The 18,595-nt window shown below is 63.4% G+C and overlaps 2 protein-coding genes across 3 annotated transcripts; one reads left to right on the top strand and one right to left on the bottom strand.

The window, feature by feature from the left end:
- Positions 1–434: 434 nt before the first annotated feature.
- LOC133760569 (chloride channel protein ClC-Ka) lies at positions 435–9,618 on the bottom strand. Of its 2 annotated transcripts, XM_062193105.1 has the most exons (19): positions 9,519–9,618; positions 8,873–9,001; positions 8,013–8,141; positions 7,298–7,437; positions 6,893–6,970; positions 6,726–6,804; positions 6,115–6,240; positions 5,930–6,014; positions 5,754–5,855; positions 5,097–5,181; positions 4,667–4,840; positions 4,228–4,297; positions 3,950–4,060; positions 3,447–3,660; positions 2,818–2,951; positions 1,992–2,080; positions 1,795–1,878; positions 1,101–1,187; positions 435–507 (listed from the first exon to the last, which is right to left on the bottom strand). In XM_062193105.1, exons 1-19 carry the CDS (start codon positions 9,616–9,618, stop codon positions 460–462), a joined length of 2,064 nt encoding a protein of 687 aa, XP_062049089.1. In that variant the 3' UTR covers positions 435–459. The 2 variants fall into 2 exon arrangements, with proteins under 2 accessions (XP_062049089.1, XP_062049090.1); XM_062193106.1 differs by lacking the exon at positions 8,013–8,141.
- A 3,938-nt stretch (positions 9,619–13,556) lies between these two features.
- On the top strand, positions 13,557–18,509 carry LOC133761210 (protein FAM131C-like). Its single transcript, XM_062193862.1, has 7 exons — positions 13,557–13,560; positions 13,660–13,775; positions 15,108–15,143; positions 15,390–15,483; positions 17,524–17,706; positions 17,923–18,061; positions 18,245–18,509. The coding sequence occupies exons 1-7, from the start codon at positions 13,557–13,559 to the stop codon at positions 18,378–18,380; spliced, it is 708 nt and encodes a 235-aa protein (XP_062049846.1). The 3' UTR covers positions 18,381–18,509.
- The last annotated feature ends 86 nt before the right edge of the window (positions 18,510–18,595 follow it).

The following is an 18,595-nucleotide window of genomic DNA, read 5'->3' as shown; positions in this document are numbered from 1 at the left end:
GTCCCCAGGAGCGCGCTCTGGGCCAGCACAGGTGAGAGGCTAAGAGCCAGTGAACACCCTTGGAGCTCAAGTGAGGGAGGAGCTGCGGCTCCAGGGAGAGCTCGGCTTTATTTCTCTCGGGAACCTCAGCCCATCCCCAAGGACCTCCAGGCCTGCCCCTGCCGACGGTGCCCGACGGCCTCCGCAGCCATGAGCCGAGCACCTGCTCCCTGGGCGCCGCCCTGGTCTGGTCTCCCCCTCTCTCGCACTCAGCTCCGTGCTTCAAGGCAGGAGCTGGTGTCCCCCAAGACGGCACGGGGAGAAAGTGGGGCTCCTGTCGGGGCTGGGTTAGGGCTGCTGCCACGCCGAGCAGGTGAGCTAGGATGGAGCTGGGGACGGTCGGGACTGGAGAAGGGACGCCGGCTCCTGGACGCCACAGTCACCAGGGCAGGGGTGTCCCGCCTCCTCGTGCGGGGCAGCTCACTTGGCGGCTGGTGGGTTTGTCAGGGCAGAGATTGCTTTCTTCAACTAGAACAGAGCACAGGGGATGGGGAGGGAGGCTGCAGGGCAGGCGAGAGCGGGGGCTCCACCGTCGTTTGCCTTCCCCAGGGCTGGATTCTTTGGTGATGGCTAGAGCGGCGCCTCCCCATTGCTCAGATGGGATCACTGACGCCACGGAGTGGCAGCGAGGCTGCTGGCCACAAAACCAGGTGGAGGCAGTCAGGCCCTGGGGTCCCCCAGCCAGGAAGGGGAGGCACTGCTATCCTGGGAGGGGGTGAGCATTTGCCTGCCTGTGCCAGGGTTGGCTGCTCCACTTCCAATACAGCGTCCTGCTGATGTGCCAGAGAGGCCGTGGATGGCGGCTCAGGTACTTGAGTCCCTGCCACTCAGGTGTGAGAATCAGTGGAGTTCCTGGCTCCTGGCTTCAGGTGGCACAGGCCTGGCTGTTGGGGCCTTTGGGGAGTGAACTGAGGAGTTGCTGGAAGATTATCTTTCTCTCCCTCTCTCTGTCGCTTTGTGTTTCTCCCTGTCTGTCTCTCTCTACCATGCTTCCTCTCAATCCATAAACAAATCTAGAAAAAGCTTTCTCTGACCCCCCCCCCCCACGCTCCCCCTGGTACCTCCACCCAGGACACGTAGCCCACAGCTCTGCCCTTGGACGTCACATAGAGCGACTGAAGATTCAACAGCTCAAACAGGTTGTGTGCCTGCAAGGGGGTTGTCAGGAAACACTGGAGGGTCGGGGCGCCCAGCCACCCCTCTGGCCCACACCCCTAAATCACTGCCAGGAGCCAGGGACCTGTGGGCAATGCTCACTATGACCACCAGGGGGCCCCAGAGACCACACAAGAGCTGTGCAAGCCTGGGTGGAAGGGCTTCAGGTAGAGAGTGTGCGCCCACACCAGGTTGCCTGGCCTGTTTCTGCCCCTGGCCCACCTGAGAGCCGGGCTCTGTCCTCACAGGGTCGGTATCGTGCCTGCGATCACACAGGGAGATTGAAGTGGATGGGAAAGGGACTCCCATGTGTGGTGATGCAACACTTGTACCCAATGTCTACCCCCAAAACCCCATAGAGTTTGTGTGCCGCTTCTACCCCTCTAGTAGTCTCTCTGGGTCACCCCAACCACCCTGGGGGTCGGAGCACAGGATGGGCACTGCTGTGCACAGTCTGCCAATGAGGAAGCAGGCCAGGGGGAGCAGAGCAGCTCAGTGTAGTGGGGGAGGCTGGAGCCCTCGTTTCCTGCCCGCCCTTGCTCTCTGCCCCAGGGTCCTGGCTGACGCCCAAACCTCCACTTCCTGACTTCTCCCCATTACCTGGTGCAGCGAGGTCTCAGGGGACAGCGTCAGGGTCACTGGCTCCATGGGGCAGCCCCCAGCCAGGATGTCCTGGAGACAGCGCTGGGGATGGGGGCAGGGAGATGGGTACCTGCACCAGCCCCCTGTCCCCGGGCAGTCCCTTCCAGACCGCCTCTCCCCTCACCTCCCTGCTGCCCACCCTCACACATACCCACCTGCTGTCCTGAAGCCCTGGCAGGTGCCTCGGCCTGGAGGGCTTGCACCAGCTGGGCCCTCTTCACGATGCCCACCAGGAGCTGCGACTCTAGCAGGTGCACAGGGAGGGGTGGAGAGGTGCATTATGCAGAATAACTCAATCTACGGAGCACCTACTATGCGCCAAGAACCCACATGCTGGGGTTGCCCTGTCTCTCCTATGGGTCCATTGGAACAACTCTCACCCATTGGACAGGACAGCAAACTGAGCCTCAGGGGCACAGAGCTGCTGATTGTCATGCCCAGGGTCACTGAGCATCCAACGTGGAGGTGTGGTAGGTGGGGCCAAGGGGCAGTCTGCTCCCGTGGGGATTGTCCATGCTGCAGGGCCACCTGCCTGGGGACATCTGGGTGTCAGGACTGGCTCAGCCCAGTGATGGCAGCACTATGTCCTGAGGTCCTACTGTGTGCTGGGGGCTTGGTTGTCCCTGAGTTTCAGAGGGGCCGTTGCAGGACCATCGTACAAGGCAGTGTCCACAGATGCCCAGGTCCGGTATGAACAGTGACCTATGTTTGTACCCAACCTGTGCACACCAAGCTGCCCACCACTGTCCTACATCCCAGGTGAGGAGGTTCCTGTTTCCTTGCTGCTGATGAGGGAGCTAAGAATGGGAGAGGGGGAGGGGAAGGCGCTCCCCTAGGCTCACACAGCGTCGACATCCGGGCCTGGATGCAGGTGCAGGCCGAGCGCTCTGCTTGCCTTTCCTGGGCCTGACCCTCTGGACCCTGGGATGAAGGCTGGGGAAGCCCTAGTCCCGGCCACCATCCTCCCCCCGGGCCGGGCACCTGTGCTCTCCACCAGGGGGTACTCGGCCTCGTCCGTGGAGGTCAGCACCTTGACCACCTGCTCCAGGGCCGCGTCCCTGGCCAGTGTGCTGATGGCACGGCGCATGAAGTGCTCCACGATCACGCGGTGGGAGCTGGGGGCAGAGGAGCTCCCATCAGGCCCTGGGTCCAAGGTCCAGGATGAAGCAGGGTACCCGGGGAGGTGAACTGGCCAGACCCCCTGGTCCTCAAGGGTGGGCAAAGAGGTTCCTGGATGAGCGTTCCTGGAAAGGACCCTGGGGCCAGCGTAGCCCAGATCTGAGTCCCAGCCCCCGCTCCCTGGGACAAGCTGCTCTTTGGTCTCCCTGGGGAATTTCATTTGCAGCATACATGGGAGGCAGAGGGGGATTGAAAGTGTCAAAGCCACTGAGTCACAGCCCAATTTACAGGTGGAGAAGCTGAGGCTTGCAGCCAGGTGGCAGCTTGCCTGTGTTAACAGCTGGGCCTCGGACCCGGGGCCTCGCGGAGCCTCTTAGCTCTGCTCTTTGGGCCGACAGCGGCTCCGGCCGGATCTGGTCCAGTGAGGATCTCTTAGCAGGTTTCCCTTCCAGCTCCACATGTGGCTCCACCAGCCCTGGGCAGGCACTCACTTGATGGGGCGACCCCGGATCCAAGGCAGGTAGGGCAGTTTCTTCACCATGATGGTGCCATCGTAGAAGGAAGGCTGGCAGCTCTGGGCGATGGCGTTGGCCGCCAGCACGGCCATGAGCACCGGCAGGGCGTGCACGATCTGTCCGGTCAGCTCGAAGGCCAGCAGCGCCGTGGAGATGGAGTGGGTCACCGCGCCTGAGAAGGCCGCAGCCCCTGGGGGACAGCCAGGGCAGAAAACCTGAGACCAGGGCCTGCTGTCCCGTGGAGGACAAGGCTGGCATGGGCACGGTCCACGGCTAGGGGGGGAACTGTGCAGGCTGGAAGTGTCCTCTCTCCCGAGCTGGCTGAGAGGGGAGGGAGAGGCTAGGGGATAGGGAATCGGGGACAAGACAAGAGCTGTAGGGTGACGGGGCTTAGGGAACGGACGGGCAGCTCAGAGACCCCGGCAGCACTGCCAGCCGATTCTCCGTGCAGCCCGCCCAGCCGGGAACTGACCACACACCTGCCAGGGCGTAGCCACCAGGCATGATGGGGTTGATGACACCTCCAGCCACGATGCCCTCAGGGAAGGCGACAGAGAGGGCCTCCCCTAAGAGGCGTCCGATGGCAGCTCCTGGACACAGACTTAGAGTGAGGAGGGGGCAGCATGCGGACTGGACCCCCACGACCTCCATCCTGGGGACAATCTCGGTCCCATCCTGGGAGGTAGCAGGTGACGCAGGTCTCTGGATCTGCCCTAGCGAAGTTGAACCTCCCCAACTCTCAGCACCCCAGACTCACCAATGATGAAGATGGGCAAGAAGTAGCCAGCGGGCATGGGGATGGTGGTGGCCAGAATCAGCATCCAGAACTGCGGGAAGGGGCGGGGCAGAAGTGAGAGGCAGCAAGCAAGACACAGGCAAGGGGAGACGGGCAGCAGGCAGGAGGGAGGCCAGGGGTGACCCAGCACCGGCGTCTGGGGTTGGGGCTACATGGACAGGGCCAGGACCCTCCCCTGGTAAAGCGCTCGCTGTGGCCTGGCATCGAGCCAATGCTGTCCTACTCCTTAGCCTTCCCTTTGGGGTAGAAACAGTAGCTGCCCCACTTTAAAGATGAGAAGACTGAGGCGAGGGAAAGAGGCGGTCAGGGAGTGTGGGTGGAAGGGCCGGCTCCGTGCCGCAACCCCCGCCCGACCCCAGCGGGTCTCAGCTATATTCCCCCAGAGGCCCTGGGTGCCCACCTTCATAACCAGGAAGAAGGCGAGGGTCCCAAAGATGGTGAAGCGGGGGTGGTACCATTCCCACCACAGGTGCTGGGGGTCGGGCTCCGCAGGCCAGGGTGGGGACGAGTTGCGGGTCAGCAGCGCCCACGAGTGGTTGTCAAACAGCGTGTCCAGATGCTCCCTCATGGACAGCTGGGGGCGGGGTCTGTGCCAGGGCCTGACCAGACCTCCAGCCCCTGCTACCCAGCCCCTCCGGGGGCCACGTCCAGTCCCACTCAGCCCCCCAGCTGGGACCCTGGGGGAGGGCTGTGACCTCCCGCATTGCCTTTCCCCACCTGCAAATGCTGCCCAGGCTGGCGTCTCCCTGCTCACGGGTGGCAGACACCATCAGAGGTCACTAAGGAGCAACCTTAGTACCCACTCCCGTCACCCCTGAGGCTCAGCTCACCCGAGAAGCCATGAAGCGGCCCACTCCAGGGGGGTAGGTGATGGAGGCCAGAACCGTGGTTGCCAAGGCTGCGTACAGAGGCTTGCTGTTGGGATGGGGAGGAAGATCCAGGGCTGACTCCACTTCCCCACTGCATGGAGGGGAGACAGGGGCCGAGCCAGACAAGAGCAGACCCCACCACCCTGTGTGCTGATGCCCAGGCTCCCCAGGGGAGGAGGCAGGACGGGAGGGGGCCGTGTCCCCGGTACCTCCAGGGAAGACGCTGGAGACGTTTCTGCCACTGTCAGTGTAATGGGTTCAGGGCCAATGAGAGTTAGGGACAGCAGCAGGCTGGCGGGACGGCCAAAGCTGGCCAGGCCAGGGCAGGGCTGGGTTACTAGCTGGGACAGAAGGAGGGCTGGCCAACGCCAGGCCAGGGGCATCAAGGTTGGGGAGAAGGGGACAATTAGGGGGTGGGGCACCAGTGAGAGGAGGGGTTAAAGGAGGGGATGGAGGCCCAGCCAGGGAGCAGGCGGTGTAGATGAGGGAACGCAATTCCCACGGGGTGAGGCTAAGCAGGGGCTGGGGTTCATTGAGGGGACAGGGGCTCATGTGTGGCTGGGCTTTCTCTCCATGAGGCTAAGGGTCTGTGGGGGAGCCCAGCCCCACCAGGCCTACCTGGTGGCCATCAGTTTGGAGATGAGTTTGTTGGTTTTGGTGAAGGCCAGGAAGGTGCGCTGGCAGTAGAGGTAGGCACAGCTGGCCACGCCGCAGATGGCCCTGGGGATGAGAGGAGTGAGGCCACACCCCTCCCCAGCCCAGGGGCTCTCCTGGGGCCCGAGGCACCTGCTCACCCCAGCAACACGAAGAAGAAGATCTCTGGCAGGTCGAAGGGGACATCCACCGGGAAGCTGGTCTTGTAAAGGGAGGTGATGGTCTCTGGGGAGGAGGGGGCAGGGAGGAAGGGATGGTTAGAGGGGGGAGGGGGAGGCGATGGAGGGAGGAGGAAGTCCCCCACCCAGGCACCCAGGTGGCTCACCCTGCTCGCTGTTGAAGACGGCCAGGAGCCGGAACATGAAGGCCCCACAGGTGGCGGCAAAGAAGCCCCTCCAGTAATCCCAGACGGAGAAGTGGGAAGACATGACCTCGATGCAGAACAGGATGCCTGGGGGCAGCACTGGGCTCAGGGGACCCCACCGCGTTCATCCCAGGGTGGCAAGGCCCAGGGACTCCTCCTCCCAGGTCCCTCCTGTTCTGTTCTACAGCCTGGACCGGCAGGGACACCCCTTCCCTTGTGTCCTGAGCCCAGGGTGAGTAGGGTGGACTCCCCTAGCAGGGCACCGTCGCACCCTAGAACTGTGCCCTCCTCACACACAGGGTGGGGACGGGGTGGCCCAGTCTTACAGCTCCGGCAGCCAGGCCCCCTGGCCGGGTCACACTGGAGATCGGATTTCCGCACACGTCTGACTAATGTGACCCCCTAGCACTTGAGGCCCCGCCCTGGGGTGGCGGTGTCCGCACAGGACAGCAGAGATCTGGACACAGCCTGATGCCTCCTCAGGTCTCTCCTGGGCGGCCGGCCAAGCCATAGAGGGCAGGGCACGTGGGGGTCCCAGGATGCAGACAAAAGGTGGGAAGGGAGGGTCTCACCGCTGAAGGGGGCTGCAAAGACCGTGGCCACGCCCACTGCCGCCCCTGCCACCAGCATCTCATTTTGCTTGCTCTTGTTCTGGGGGAGTGGAGGTGCAGGGCTCAGAGCCGGGCCCTGCCTCCCACCATCCCTCCAGGCACTGCCCCCTCCTCCCTCCTGCCGTTACCTCTGCCTCCCCGATGGTCTTGGTGCGCACGCGCCCCAGGTAGGCAGCAATCATCACGCTCAGGTGCACGAAGGGGCCCTGTGGCCAGGCAAGGTGTGGGCCCAGGGCAGGGGGCAAAGAGGCGGCCCGCCCCTTTCTTCCCCCTGGGCTCCCTCCCCACCTCCTTGTCCATCCCTGAGCCCAGTCTGAGGGCAGCAGAGGGAACCTCCCCCACACCCAGCTCCCCCACCTCCCCAGATGCCAGGATGGCCTGAGATGGCCTTTGTCCCCCTCTGGAGCTGGGACCTCCTCTTCCCCAACATTGAGCTCCCCAAGGCAGGGATTGGCTGAGCCCTTCTGCCCAGCCATAGGGAGGCGGGGGTGGGAGGCCGTGTTGGTGGGCGCTGCCACTGGTCCGGTCCGTACCACTTTGCCCAGGAAGAGGGTGCTGTCCGTGGCCAGGGTGCAAGAAAGGCCCACCACCTTGGCCCCGAAGTTCTTGATGTCCAGGTAGTTTTCCAAGACCACCCCTGACAAGATGGTCTTCAGCTCTGGGATTCCGGAACCTTGACAAAAAGTGGGAAATCTCTGGATGACGACTCTAAGGGGCCTGGACACACAGTCGGGTGGGAGGTGTCCATGTCCTCACAGCTGGGCCCGGCACCAGGGGAGGATGGGACTCAGGAGAACACTGCCCCCTCCAGATATCCACGTCCCCTCTGCTGGCCTGGGCGGAGCAGATAGGCCTGGGGACGCTGTGCCCCCTACACCAGAGCTTCCCTGGCCCTGGGGAACCTGTCCCCTGTCCCTTGTCCCCTGTCCCCTGTCCTTGGAGCACAGCCCACAGAGGCGGAGCCAGCAGTGCGGAGTGCACCTACCGTCACACCATCCCTGGCCCTGGGCTGTCTCCAGCCCAAAGGGAACCTGTCCCCAGTTCTCTATCACAGCCCACAGAGACGGAGCCAGCAGTGACCCAGGACTCAGCATTGGCTGTCTCCCAGTGTGCCTCTGGGCTCCCAGCATGCCTGCTGTGGGCCTGCTTCTCTGGCTGTGAAGTGGGGGGCAGCAGGCAGCCCATGGACAGGAGAAGGTTTGACCAGCGACGACTGTTACCCAAACGGCGTGGTGACGCTGGACTCACCTCCCGAGGAGGGCGTGATGCTCTGGGAGAAGCCGGAGGAGAAGGAGACCAGGGCCACAGGGTACACGGTCCAGGAGAGGTACTGGAGCAGGTGGCTGTCCCCAATCTCCCGGTACAGCCACTTGTGCGCTGGAGACGGCTAGGCATCAGGGAGCTGCCCTCGGGCCACACACTGAGGTCCCCACTTACTGAGCTGGAATGGGGGCTAAGGGCTACCCAGCCCGGGGCAGACCCCCAGGAGGAGGCAGGAGAGGGGCCCGGGGTCCGATTCCTAGCTGCTTCCTAGTCCAACGACCTTGGGCAACACCTTCCCTGACTGTCAAAGGGGCTGGTGACAAGGTCACTGAGGGCTAAAAGAGACCCCCGAGGAGGAAGTGAGACAGGGTGTGGAGCACCTGCTAGGGTTCTTGATGATCCGAGGAGAGAAAGAGGCTCAGACTCTCCCTGCCACTGCCCCCTCCTCCAGGAAGGCCTCAGGTGGAGAGGGTGTTGAAGGGTAGGCAGGGACACACTCTGCCTGGTGGTCTCACAAGCCCCTTCCCCTAGGGTAACTGAGCTGAGGGCAGCAGGTGGAGAAGGGGTGGGAGTGGCACAAAGACGGGCACAGAGCCCAGAGCAGCCAGGACTCTGGGGTCATCGGGGGCTCGCTCCCTATGTGTGGAAGAGGAGACTCGGGTTCAGAGAGGGTCAGAGCCTGCTCAGGGTCGCACAGCGAGGCAGGAGTTGGGCCAGGACCAGACTCACCCTGCTCCCCATTAAGGCGCCACCCGCCCCGCTGCACCTGGCGGCCCAGGTGGCATCCCGGAGATCGTGCCTGGAACCCTGTCCCTGACACTGTGTGCGTGCCAGGGAGGGCTTACCTCTGACCACGCGCCCGAGGGCGAAGTTCATGGCATAGCTGATCAGGGCCATGAGCACCCCCAGGGTCATCAGGAAGTACCAGTCCTCACCCACGCGGAACAGCTTCTGCTTCAGCCACTCCAGGCCACCTGGGCAGGGGCATCGGGTCACAGCCATCAGGTCACAGGGGGCTGGGACAGCGCATTCCCTGCAGGGAGCCCAAAGCAGGGAGGGCGCTGGCAGGGAGAGGTGGGGGCCAGGTGTGGGTGGTGGAGTCCAGCATGACCCTGAACACCACGCACAAACAAGAGCTGTGGCTGGTGCAGGGGGTGGCACCTGTTTGCCTTCCCCATTTCTGCCCCTCCAGGGAGACTCCTGGGAGATGGGGGCTCCTGCAGAACAGCTTCCCCAAGCAGGGCAGCAGGGTTCTGCCAGCCTCTTGCGTCGTCCCAGGACCACAGGACACCCCAGCAAGAGGGCACTCGCCAGCCACACATGACCCAGACAGAGGGACAGGCAGACAGAGCCCTTCCCTCCCTGCCACCCTGAGACTCTGGGCTGTGAGGTCCCCTGGAGTGGAAAGCAGGAGGGGGGCCCCTGGGCAGCCCTGGCCAGGGAAGGCACCTGAGGGTCTTCTCTGGGGAGCGGAGGGGCCCCAGCTCTCACCTCGGATGCCGCGGCGGAGGCGGGGACACGGGCCCCACAGCTCCCGCAGAGCCACCGGGTTCCCGGAGGAGCCCTCACACAGCCCCACCAGCTCCTCCATGGGGTCCCTGGTGGGGCAGACAGACACACAGGCAGACGGACAGACAGACAGACTGACAGAGGGCCCGCGGTGAGCCGCACCAGAGCCTGCTCCCTGCCTCCCGGCTCTGCCACAGCTCTGCCCCCAGGTAGAGGGGATGGTGGTGTTTTCCCCACGTGTGCGGTGCGTGTGTGGGGTCAGGAGGAGACGCTGGCCCGAGGGCTGTCCCCGAGGGGCCGTGCATGCGTGTGCCAGGTGTGGGGGGAGGCGAGTGTGTCACGATGTCACCTCCACTCCCCTGTGCTCCTTGAGCAGAGCCCCCGCCCTGTTCTGTGAGCCCCTCACGTCGCCCACCCCCCAGGGATGTCACCTGGCTGCTTCTATGGTTTGAGCTCTCTTAGCGCAGTGAGCCACCAACTCTGCGTGTCCCTGTGGACAGCTCTGAGTCCCCATGCCCACGCCCCCTTGGCCACAGAGGCAGGAAACCCCAGGCCCAAAGGAGATCCCTCTAGGGTCAAGGTGAGGAGCCGGCTCCTGCCCCTGACCTCCAATGCTGCCTGCTGCAGGCCCATCTAAATTCACCTGCCTCCACCCCCATCTGCACCCAGCGCCCTTACCTGTCAGTGCCTTCTGCTCCGACCCCAACTGGTCCTTGTCTGACAAAGCCTCTTTGCTTCTAGCTCAGGTGCACCTGGACAGGTGTGTGCTCCACCCATCAACACCCTCCCCTCCCCCGCCCAATTCTGGATTTACCGAGGCCAATCAGAACATCCTTGGCAAACCAAGCAGAACTGCCCAGGATGGCTGGGACTTGCCGAGCGCCGATGTCCCCAGGGCACATGAATCCGTGGAGAGCTGCCAGGAGCGAGGGAGCAGGGGCTTCCCACAGCCAGCAGAACAGCAGGGAGGCGGTCCTGCTCCGGCTCCACAGACTCCTGTGGCCTGGTGGGGGAGGGGGAAGCAGGTACACAGAGCAGGTCAGTGAGGGATTCGAGGCAGGGCTCTAGCTCAGGGCTCTGGATTCTCAGAGCCGGCAAGGAAGGCATTTGCAAAGGCAGGGAAGGGAGGCTGAGGGAACACGGGACACACACAGGCAAAGGTAAGCGGGGTGACCCTTGAACCTGCCTGCCATGACCCTCAGCCCTCCCAGGACCACCCTGGGTGCTTGCAGAAATCCAGCAACTAACCCATTATAAGGAAATGGCATGAGAGAGGTGAGGCTGCTTGTCCAAGGTCACGGCCATGGAAGGCAGGGCCAGGATTCCCACCCTGGTCTGGCCCACCCCAAGCCTGCACCCTGCACACCAGGCCCTGCCTGCAGGGCCCACCTTGCTCAGTGGGAGGAAGGAGGCCCACAGGTAGGACATGGTGGTGGCCTCAGTGTCTGGCAGGAACTTGGACTCGAAATTTGTGCTGGGACCTGCGGCAAACTGCACTCAGACCACAGCGTCCAAGGGGCAGTGGCTCTGCCCAGGGACCCTGGGTAAATGCCATGGACTCTGTCTCACCCAGACAGAGGACAGGAGCATGGGCACAGGGCTCGTGGCAAAGGCGCACGTGGGTTTTGGGTGCCAGCTGCATGCCGGGAGCCCTGCCTCTGCAGCTCCCTTGACCCTCCCACACCCTGTAGCCAGGGACAGCACCGTTTGTCAGATAACAAACGGGGGATCAGAGAGGTGCACTCAGTCACCCAACACCACACAGCAGAGGCCGAGCCCAGATGCTAGACGGTGCAGCTCTTCCCCTACTGGAAGCTTCTTGAGCTCCCAATCATCAGGGCGATGATTGGGGTGCAAAGCTGAGGGCTTGTGCCTGATGCCACCTCTGGAAGATTTGGGCAAGGGAAATAGGACAGTTCCCCTCACCCCACACCGAGAGGACGCTACCTCTGCAAATCATGGTTCCCCACGGTGACCTGTTCAAATCTGGGACCCTGAGCCACCCTCCGCCCTGGAGGCCTGGCCGAGCCAATTTAACATAGGAGCAGGTGCAGGTGTTTGGGTCGTCCCTTATCAGAGTCTTGGGTTCAAGCCCTGGCTCCACCAACCATTTAACTTCCTGCTATGGCGCACCTTGGGAGAAAGCAGGTCATCACCTGCTCAAGTCCTTGGGTCCCTGCCACCCACATGGGAGATCCGGATTGGGTTCCTGTGTCCTGGCTTCAGTGTGGCTCCGCCCGGCTGGCTGTTGTGGGCATCTGGAAAGTGAACCAGCAGATGGGAGATCTGTGTATGCCTCTGCCTTCCAAATAAAATGAAAAATTAAGTAAGTATAAAATTAAAAAGATGTTTGGGTGGTGTGGGGGACATCAGCTACTGAATCCACCATCGCCAACTGACTGAACCGTCACAGAGTGCCTGGCTTGTTGACACCCAAACACCAGGCTCTCGTCACAGGCAGCTTCTGGCCGAGGTCCCCAGCCAGCCCTGCGTGACCACACCCTCATCCCCTGGCCTGGAGCACCAGGAAACAGAAGAAGCCCAAGATGACACAGTACCCAGGGCGAGTCCCTCCCAAAGCCATCACCCCCACCTGCCCGTCCTAACTCCTCCCTCCTCAGTTGGGTGAGAGCAAGTTCAATGCCAGGGCAGCTCTGCCCCCGCCCCCAGCTCCTCCACCACGGAGGCCTCCATCTCCGCTCTGTGCCTGGCAGAGGCCGGAAGCTCGGCCTGTCGGTGCCTCGGCATCCCAGTCCCGGAGCGCAGAGCAGAGCCCAGCACACAGCGGGGCTCTGAAGCGGTGTGCACACACTGGCCTCGGGGCTGGCTGTGCAGGGCCACAGGGGAGCAGGTTCCTGCTGGCTTCCCGGGACCTACATCAGAACCCTGGGTGCAGAGGGCAGAGTCTGTGCTTGGCTGAAGCTCCCCTGGGAGATGGGGTGGTCCCAGCAGGTGGGATTCAAGGCCTTCTAGCCCTGTGCTCTGAAGGGAGACACATGCCCGGAGACAGGGGGGTGACCTAGATGACCTTTCCAAGTCCCACCTGACCGCGGGAGCCAGAGGATCCAGCATTTGTGTGGGTGAGGCCTCCGGGACAGGGGGAGGGGGAGGGGCACGGTGGGCGGGGTGGGGAAGGGATCAGGCATCCAGGAGCAGTGACTCAGGCCCTCGGCACCATGACCGTGTGTCTGCATTTAGCTGCTGGCTCCTGTGTCCCTGGAGGCCCTCTGGGCCCCCCACCCGCCCCCACCCTCTTCCCTCTGACCTGAGTGCTGGTGGCTTCCCAGCAGCCCTGCTAGACCCCTCAGCCAGGAGGAACGACAGGGGCTCCAATACAGGAGTCACCACCAGGGGCCACAGTCCCCTCCTGCTCCTCACCTGTGCTCTGCCCTGCCCCCCTTCCCCCTGGGATTGAGCCTGGAGGGGGCAGCTCTGCCTCTCTCGGGGGAGGGGAAGGAGGAGATGCGGGCACAGGAGCAGGCAGGGGTGGTGTGGGAGAGAGGTCAGGCTGGGGCCTTCCAGAGGCTTCCAGACCAGGTGGGGTTGGGAGAGGCCCCCAGCAGGGCCCAGGGAAGAAGTGGCAGTGCAGATCTGAGAAGGAAAGGCAGCGAGCCTGGGTCGCCCGGCAGGAAATGGAGAAGGGCCCAGGGCTTCGCCTGCCCAAGACCGTGGTCACCACCTTCGAGTGAGGCCGGCGGCCGAGTCCAGCCAGGTTCCGGCCATGACCCAGGCCTGGAGCAGGCTGAGGGTGAGAGGGAAACCAGGGTGGGGTAGGGCCACAGTAGACCGCAGGGAGCCCAGGACAGAGGCAGGAAGGAAGCCAGGAAAGTGGGGGTGGGGAAGGGTCAGGATGGCTGCACTGGAGGTGTCTCTGCGAGGGCAGAAAGATGCTGGGGAGAAGGTTCTAGAATCAGCGAGAGGAAGCCGGAGCCAGCAGTTCCCACAGAAGGCCCCAGGGCAGGAGGAGCTGGGCTGGGCCCGACCTGTGGTGCCCTGGAGTCTGTGTCCTGTGGAGTCGCCATGGGTAACAAGGCCAAGGTCATCTCCAGGCCTCCGTGGACACACTTGGCAGGCAGGGGAGGCCTGGGCTTCCCTGATCTCACCCCGTCCCACTCACTTCCAGATCTCTTCACAAGTGCCCACAAGGACTGCCCCATGCCCCAGGGCACGGAAACCCTTGACCCACACCTGTGCGAGGGCCGCCCGCCCGCCACTGCTCCAGACCATGTCGCTGGCCAGGTAACAGCCCCTCCCTCCTGCTCCCTCCCTCTGCCTGTGCCCAGATTCCAGGCTGTTCCCACAGCTCCCGACAGGGGGCGCCGTCCCTGCCAGCACAATTGGGTCCCTGAGGTTGGGGATTCACGTGGATGAGGGTCTGGCATTTAGGGACGGGCGCTTATGTAGAAATGACAGGTCCCCTGGGGCCAGTGCTGTGGCCTTGACAGTTAAGTTGCCACCTGCAGCACTGGCATCTCATATCTGCGCTGGTTTGAGTCCCAGCTGCTCCCCTGCTGATCCAGCTCCCTGATAATTCACCTGGGAAGGCAGCGGAGGATGGCTCGAGGGCTTGGGCCCCTGCACCCACGTGGGAGACTCAGAAGAAGCCCCTGGCTCCTGGCTTCAGCCTGGCCCAGCCCTAGTTGTTGTGGCCATTTGGGGAGTGAACCAGCATATGGAAGATCACTCTCTCTTTCTGTACCTTTGCATTTCAAATAAATAGAAAATAAATCTTTTTTTTTTTTTTTTTTTTTTTTGACAGGCAGAGTGGACAGTGAGAGAGAGTCAGAGAGAAATTCTTCCTTTTCCGTTGGTTCACCCTCCAATGGCCGCCGCGGCCGGCGCATCGCGCTGATCTGAAGCCTGGAGCCAGGTGTTACTCCTGGTCTCCCATGCGGGTGCAGGGCCCAAGGACCTGGGCCATCCTCCACTGCCCTCCCGAGCCACAGCAGAGAGCTGGACTGGAAGAGGGGCAACCGGGACAGAATCCGGTGCCCCGACCGGGACTAGAACCCGGTGTGCCGGCGCCGCAGGTGGAGGATTAGCCTGTTAAGCCACGGCGCCGGCCTAGAAAATAAATCTTAAAAAAAGAAAGAGAGAGAGAGGGATAAAGCCCCAGCTTGAGGCACTCGCACCCGAATTAACCCGGCCTTGCAGACGGCACCTTCACTCCAGCCCCTACTGCTTAGTGAATCTGGCACCTCACTTCCACCCTGCCCGGGGGCTGTGGGTTGAGCGCACCTGCTGACATCATCACGTCAGGATTTGGGGATGGGCGTCTTCACCTATTTTGTGCCGTGCACACTCCACCACGAGCCATGAGGTTTGGGGCATTGTCTGCTCCCAGCTAGGAAATGGCCAAGTCAGAGCTCAAACCCAGGTCCCAACCCTCGCCTGCACCCATGGCCCCACCTGGCGGTACCACAACATCCCCTCCTTTATCTGCATGGCGCCTCCCGTGTGTGGCAGGCCCAAGGTCAGGGAGCACCGAAGGCCAGCCCGCGTCACCACCCAGGGCTCGGGCCCTAGAGCCGTCTGCTGGCCAAGCCTGACTGCTCTCTCCTCTTGTTGCAGGACAAACAGATGGATTTCTGTTGGGATCCTTGGCAGGTCAGTGCCTTGCTGTGCCCTGGACTAGCCACCTGCCGCGGACCCCATCGCCCCGGGCACAGCCCTGCCAGCCCTAGGGGCAGTGGTGGACCTGGGAGGGGGTTGGTGGGATCTCACTGGCCTTACCCCCACTCCCCTACCCTGCCCAGGGGAGCTGGGTGGGCTGGGGGATGGCGGTGGTGATGGTGGAGGCTGTCCCGTGGCGTCTGCCCCTTCCTGCTCACTGCTGCACCCCCGCCCCTACAGAGATGCTTCCAGACCACCAATGGCCACCTGTGCCACTCCAGATCCTGCGCCAGCAACTACAACGTGGCTGCCCTGGCCACCTCGTCTCTCGTGGGTAGGTTCCTGCTGCCCCTCCCCTGGCCTTGGAGCTGTCCCCGCCCACCCTGGACACAGCCTTGGGGAGCACAAAGCTGAATGGCAGCTAGGTGGCTGCTGTTGAGCCCCGGCCACCTCCCAGGGTGCACCACAGCTGGAAGCTGCTGTGGACATCCCAGCCGGACTGGAACCCAGGCCCTCTGATGTGGGATAGTCATGTCCCAAGCAGTGCGTTAACTGCTGACCCAATTGGCTGCCCCGATTCAATCCAGCACTTTCTACCACAGGCTCCAAGTGGGACTTTGGGGCGGCCCGGATCTCCCCAATGTTGCCAGGCCTGGTCTCCCTGCCCTCTGCCACCCACGTCCCCTTGGGTCGGAGTCTCCAGAGCAGAGCTTGAGCAGGAAGTGGTTGTGTAGGAATTCACTGAGGGACAGCTCGGGAGAGAAGCGGCAGGGAGCGAGGGGCAGGGCTGGGCACGCGGCTCAGCAGAGAGCTGCTGCAGGCAGCCTCTGGCCTCTCTCGGCCTCATCCTGTGAGACCTGCACCCCGGAAGTGATGGCATTCGGGGCCAGGGGCTGGACAGGGATGTCCCCTGGGCCAGTGCTCGGCTGCTCCTGGGAAGGATCTGCCGCTCCCCGGCACCTCTGGGTGGGCCAGTGCCATCGGCTCAGGCCGATTCTTCAGAGATGGGCGCAGGTGGGAGCCCCCAGCAGCGACACTGCCCCGGCTGGGGAATGGACATGCGGGACGGGAGATCTGGGCTGCCACTCTGGCTCTGCGCTGTGTGGGCCGCAGGCGGTGCCTGGTCCCCGCGGATTTGCGGCTGACTCAGTGCACCTGATCCTCACAGCTCCCTTGAGGGCCCCTGGTTTCTGCCCTCCCCGCGTTTGTCTGTACTGTTCACTTCACTTGTCCTGCCAGGACTGCGTGAATGCCACCTCCTCCAAAAGCCCTCTCTGATTGCCACTGCTCCCCATATAAGAGAGGAGCTCACTCCTTCCTCCACTCTGCCTTCCCTACAGTCCCAGGTTCCATAAATGATCTCATTCCTCCTGGCCTCTGGTCATCATGGCTTCAGGGGACTCCCAGAGCTGCTCTTGGCCTTGGTAGTGGATCTGCTGGGCCCTTCCTGACGGCATCTCGCCATCTCCTTTCACACCCACCGGTCTCCCCCAGAGAAGCCCCCACAGCCCTCCCCACCCCCCAGCCCCACGCTGTCTCCTGCTGAGGCTCTGTAGTCGTCCCTCAGGGTCCCCCTGTCCCCACCCCTGGCCTTTAATCCTCTCATTGCCATGCTCTTCCTCCACAGCTGGTCTGCCAGTCGCTCTCCTGCTCACGGCCCTGCTGTGGCTCCCCACGGCTCTCAGGAGACCATCTGAGCCCTCAGCCTGGCTCTTATAGCCCCAGAGTGATCCTGGTGGGCGCCCAACCGCTTCGGCCACCCCAGTGCTGGGCTACCCCGTGTCTCACCTCCAGCCACTTTCATACCTCCGCCCTTGGCATCTCAGGCAGAGTGTCGGGTCTTGCCTCTGTGTGCCTACACCCGGCGTCCCCCAAAACCCAGCACCAGGCCACCTCCCAGGAAGGCCTCCCTGCTTGCTGCCCCACCCAGGTCTCAGCTCTGTAGAGCTGGCTGTACTGAGGCATTGAGAGGCTCTCTCCGAAGTGCCCCTTAGTGGCCAACAGGAGGGAGGAGGATCGTGAGCCAGTCTCCTGGGGCAGGGTGTGTGTTTTGGTCAGAAAGGACTCAGGGCTATATCCAGCAAGGTAGAAACCCCCAGTGGGCAGGAAAATGGACACGGGGTCAGGGGGCATCTGAGTCCAGTGCGGCCGGGCAGCCCTGGGAGGCCCTGGGAAGGGAGGGGTGGGAGGGACTGGGTGGGCCCTGGAATCCTATAGGGCACTTGGCAGGGGTACCGGGCATCCCCTGTACTCAGACATGGATGGACTGGGGATGGACCACCTGATGGCCCCGAGGAGAGACCCCAGGGGTTGGGAGGGAGACCTGAGCAGGATGTAACGTCGGGACGGTCCCCCAATGCCCCCAATGCCCCAGGGGTGGTGCAGAGCATCAAGGACCACATGACCAAGCCCACGGCCATGGCACGGGGCCGTGTGGCCCACCTCATCGAGTGGAAGGGCTGGAGCGCCCAGCGATCGGGCTGGGAGCTGTCCCCGGCCGAGGACGAGCGCTACCACTGCCTCCCAGACGAGCTGCGGGAGGCCCGCTTTGCAGCAGGTCAGCGGGAAGGGGGAGGGGAGAGGGGCCCCGGCCGCTCTGCAGGGGTGGAGCGGGGCCTCTGGGAGCGGGGTCACTGTATGGGCACCATGTGAGCGGGCAGAGAAGGCACGGGGTGGGTGTGGATGCGCGTGGATGGGCAGCCCCGAGAGGTGGCCCCTCAGCCGGTCCTGGTGCCAGCGCTGCCCCCACCTGCCCATACCCCACTGTCCCTAGGGGTCGCCGAGCAGTTTGCCATCACAGAGGCCACGCTGAGCGCCTGGTCCTCGCTGGATGGTGAGGAGCTGCACCTCCTCGGGACCAGCCCCCAGGACACGGATCAGCTCCAGGGTACAGCCCGGGGGCCTGGGCTGGGGTGGGTGGTGCAGAACTGCGGCCACCCCAGGCTGTGTGATGCGGGCAAGACCCTTCCTTCCCCAGCCTTCGTTTTCTCATCTGTAAAATGGACCCATTGCCCCATTGACAGCTTCCAGGACTTCTCCTTGCCCGGCCACTCCCCCGATGACTGGCCCTCCCTCTAATCCGTCCCTCCTGCCAGCCCCCAGCACCCCAGCCCTGAGCAGCAGCATCCCGGGGACCTGGGGCCCATGGCGGGGGGCTGCCTGCAGGGGTCGCTCCCCTCGGTGGACAGCGGCTCCCTCTCCGAAGAGGAAGACGAGGTTTTCTATAACTGAGGTGGGGGCTGCATGGGGCCAGCACCTGCCCACACCGTGACCTTGGCCAGTCCATAGCCCAGGCACATCTGGACTCTGGGAACGCCGCTGGGCGTCTCTGGACCACTTGGGGCAGGCTCAGGGAGGAAGCGGCAGGGATGAGGGCTGGCGCTCCTGTGGGTCACTCTGTGCTTTGGTGGACCCGGCCATCAGAGGCAGCCTGAGTCCCCTTCTCT

This window comes from Lepus europaeus, chromosome 5 (genome assembly GCF_033115175.1).
Source record: "Lepus europaeus isolate LE1 chromosome 5, mLepTim1.pri, whole genome shotgun sequence".
Classification (NCBI taxonomy): domain Eukaryota; kingdom Metazoa; phylum Chordata; class Mammalia; order Lagomorpha; family Leporidae; genus Lepus; species Lepus europaeus.
Note: the sequence above shows the minus strand (reverse complement) of the source record. Positions and strands in the feature narration are given on the sequence as shown.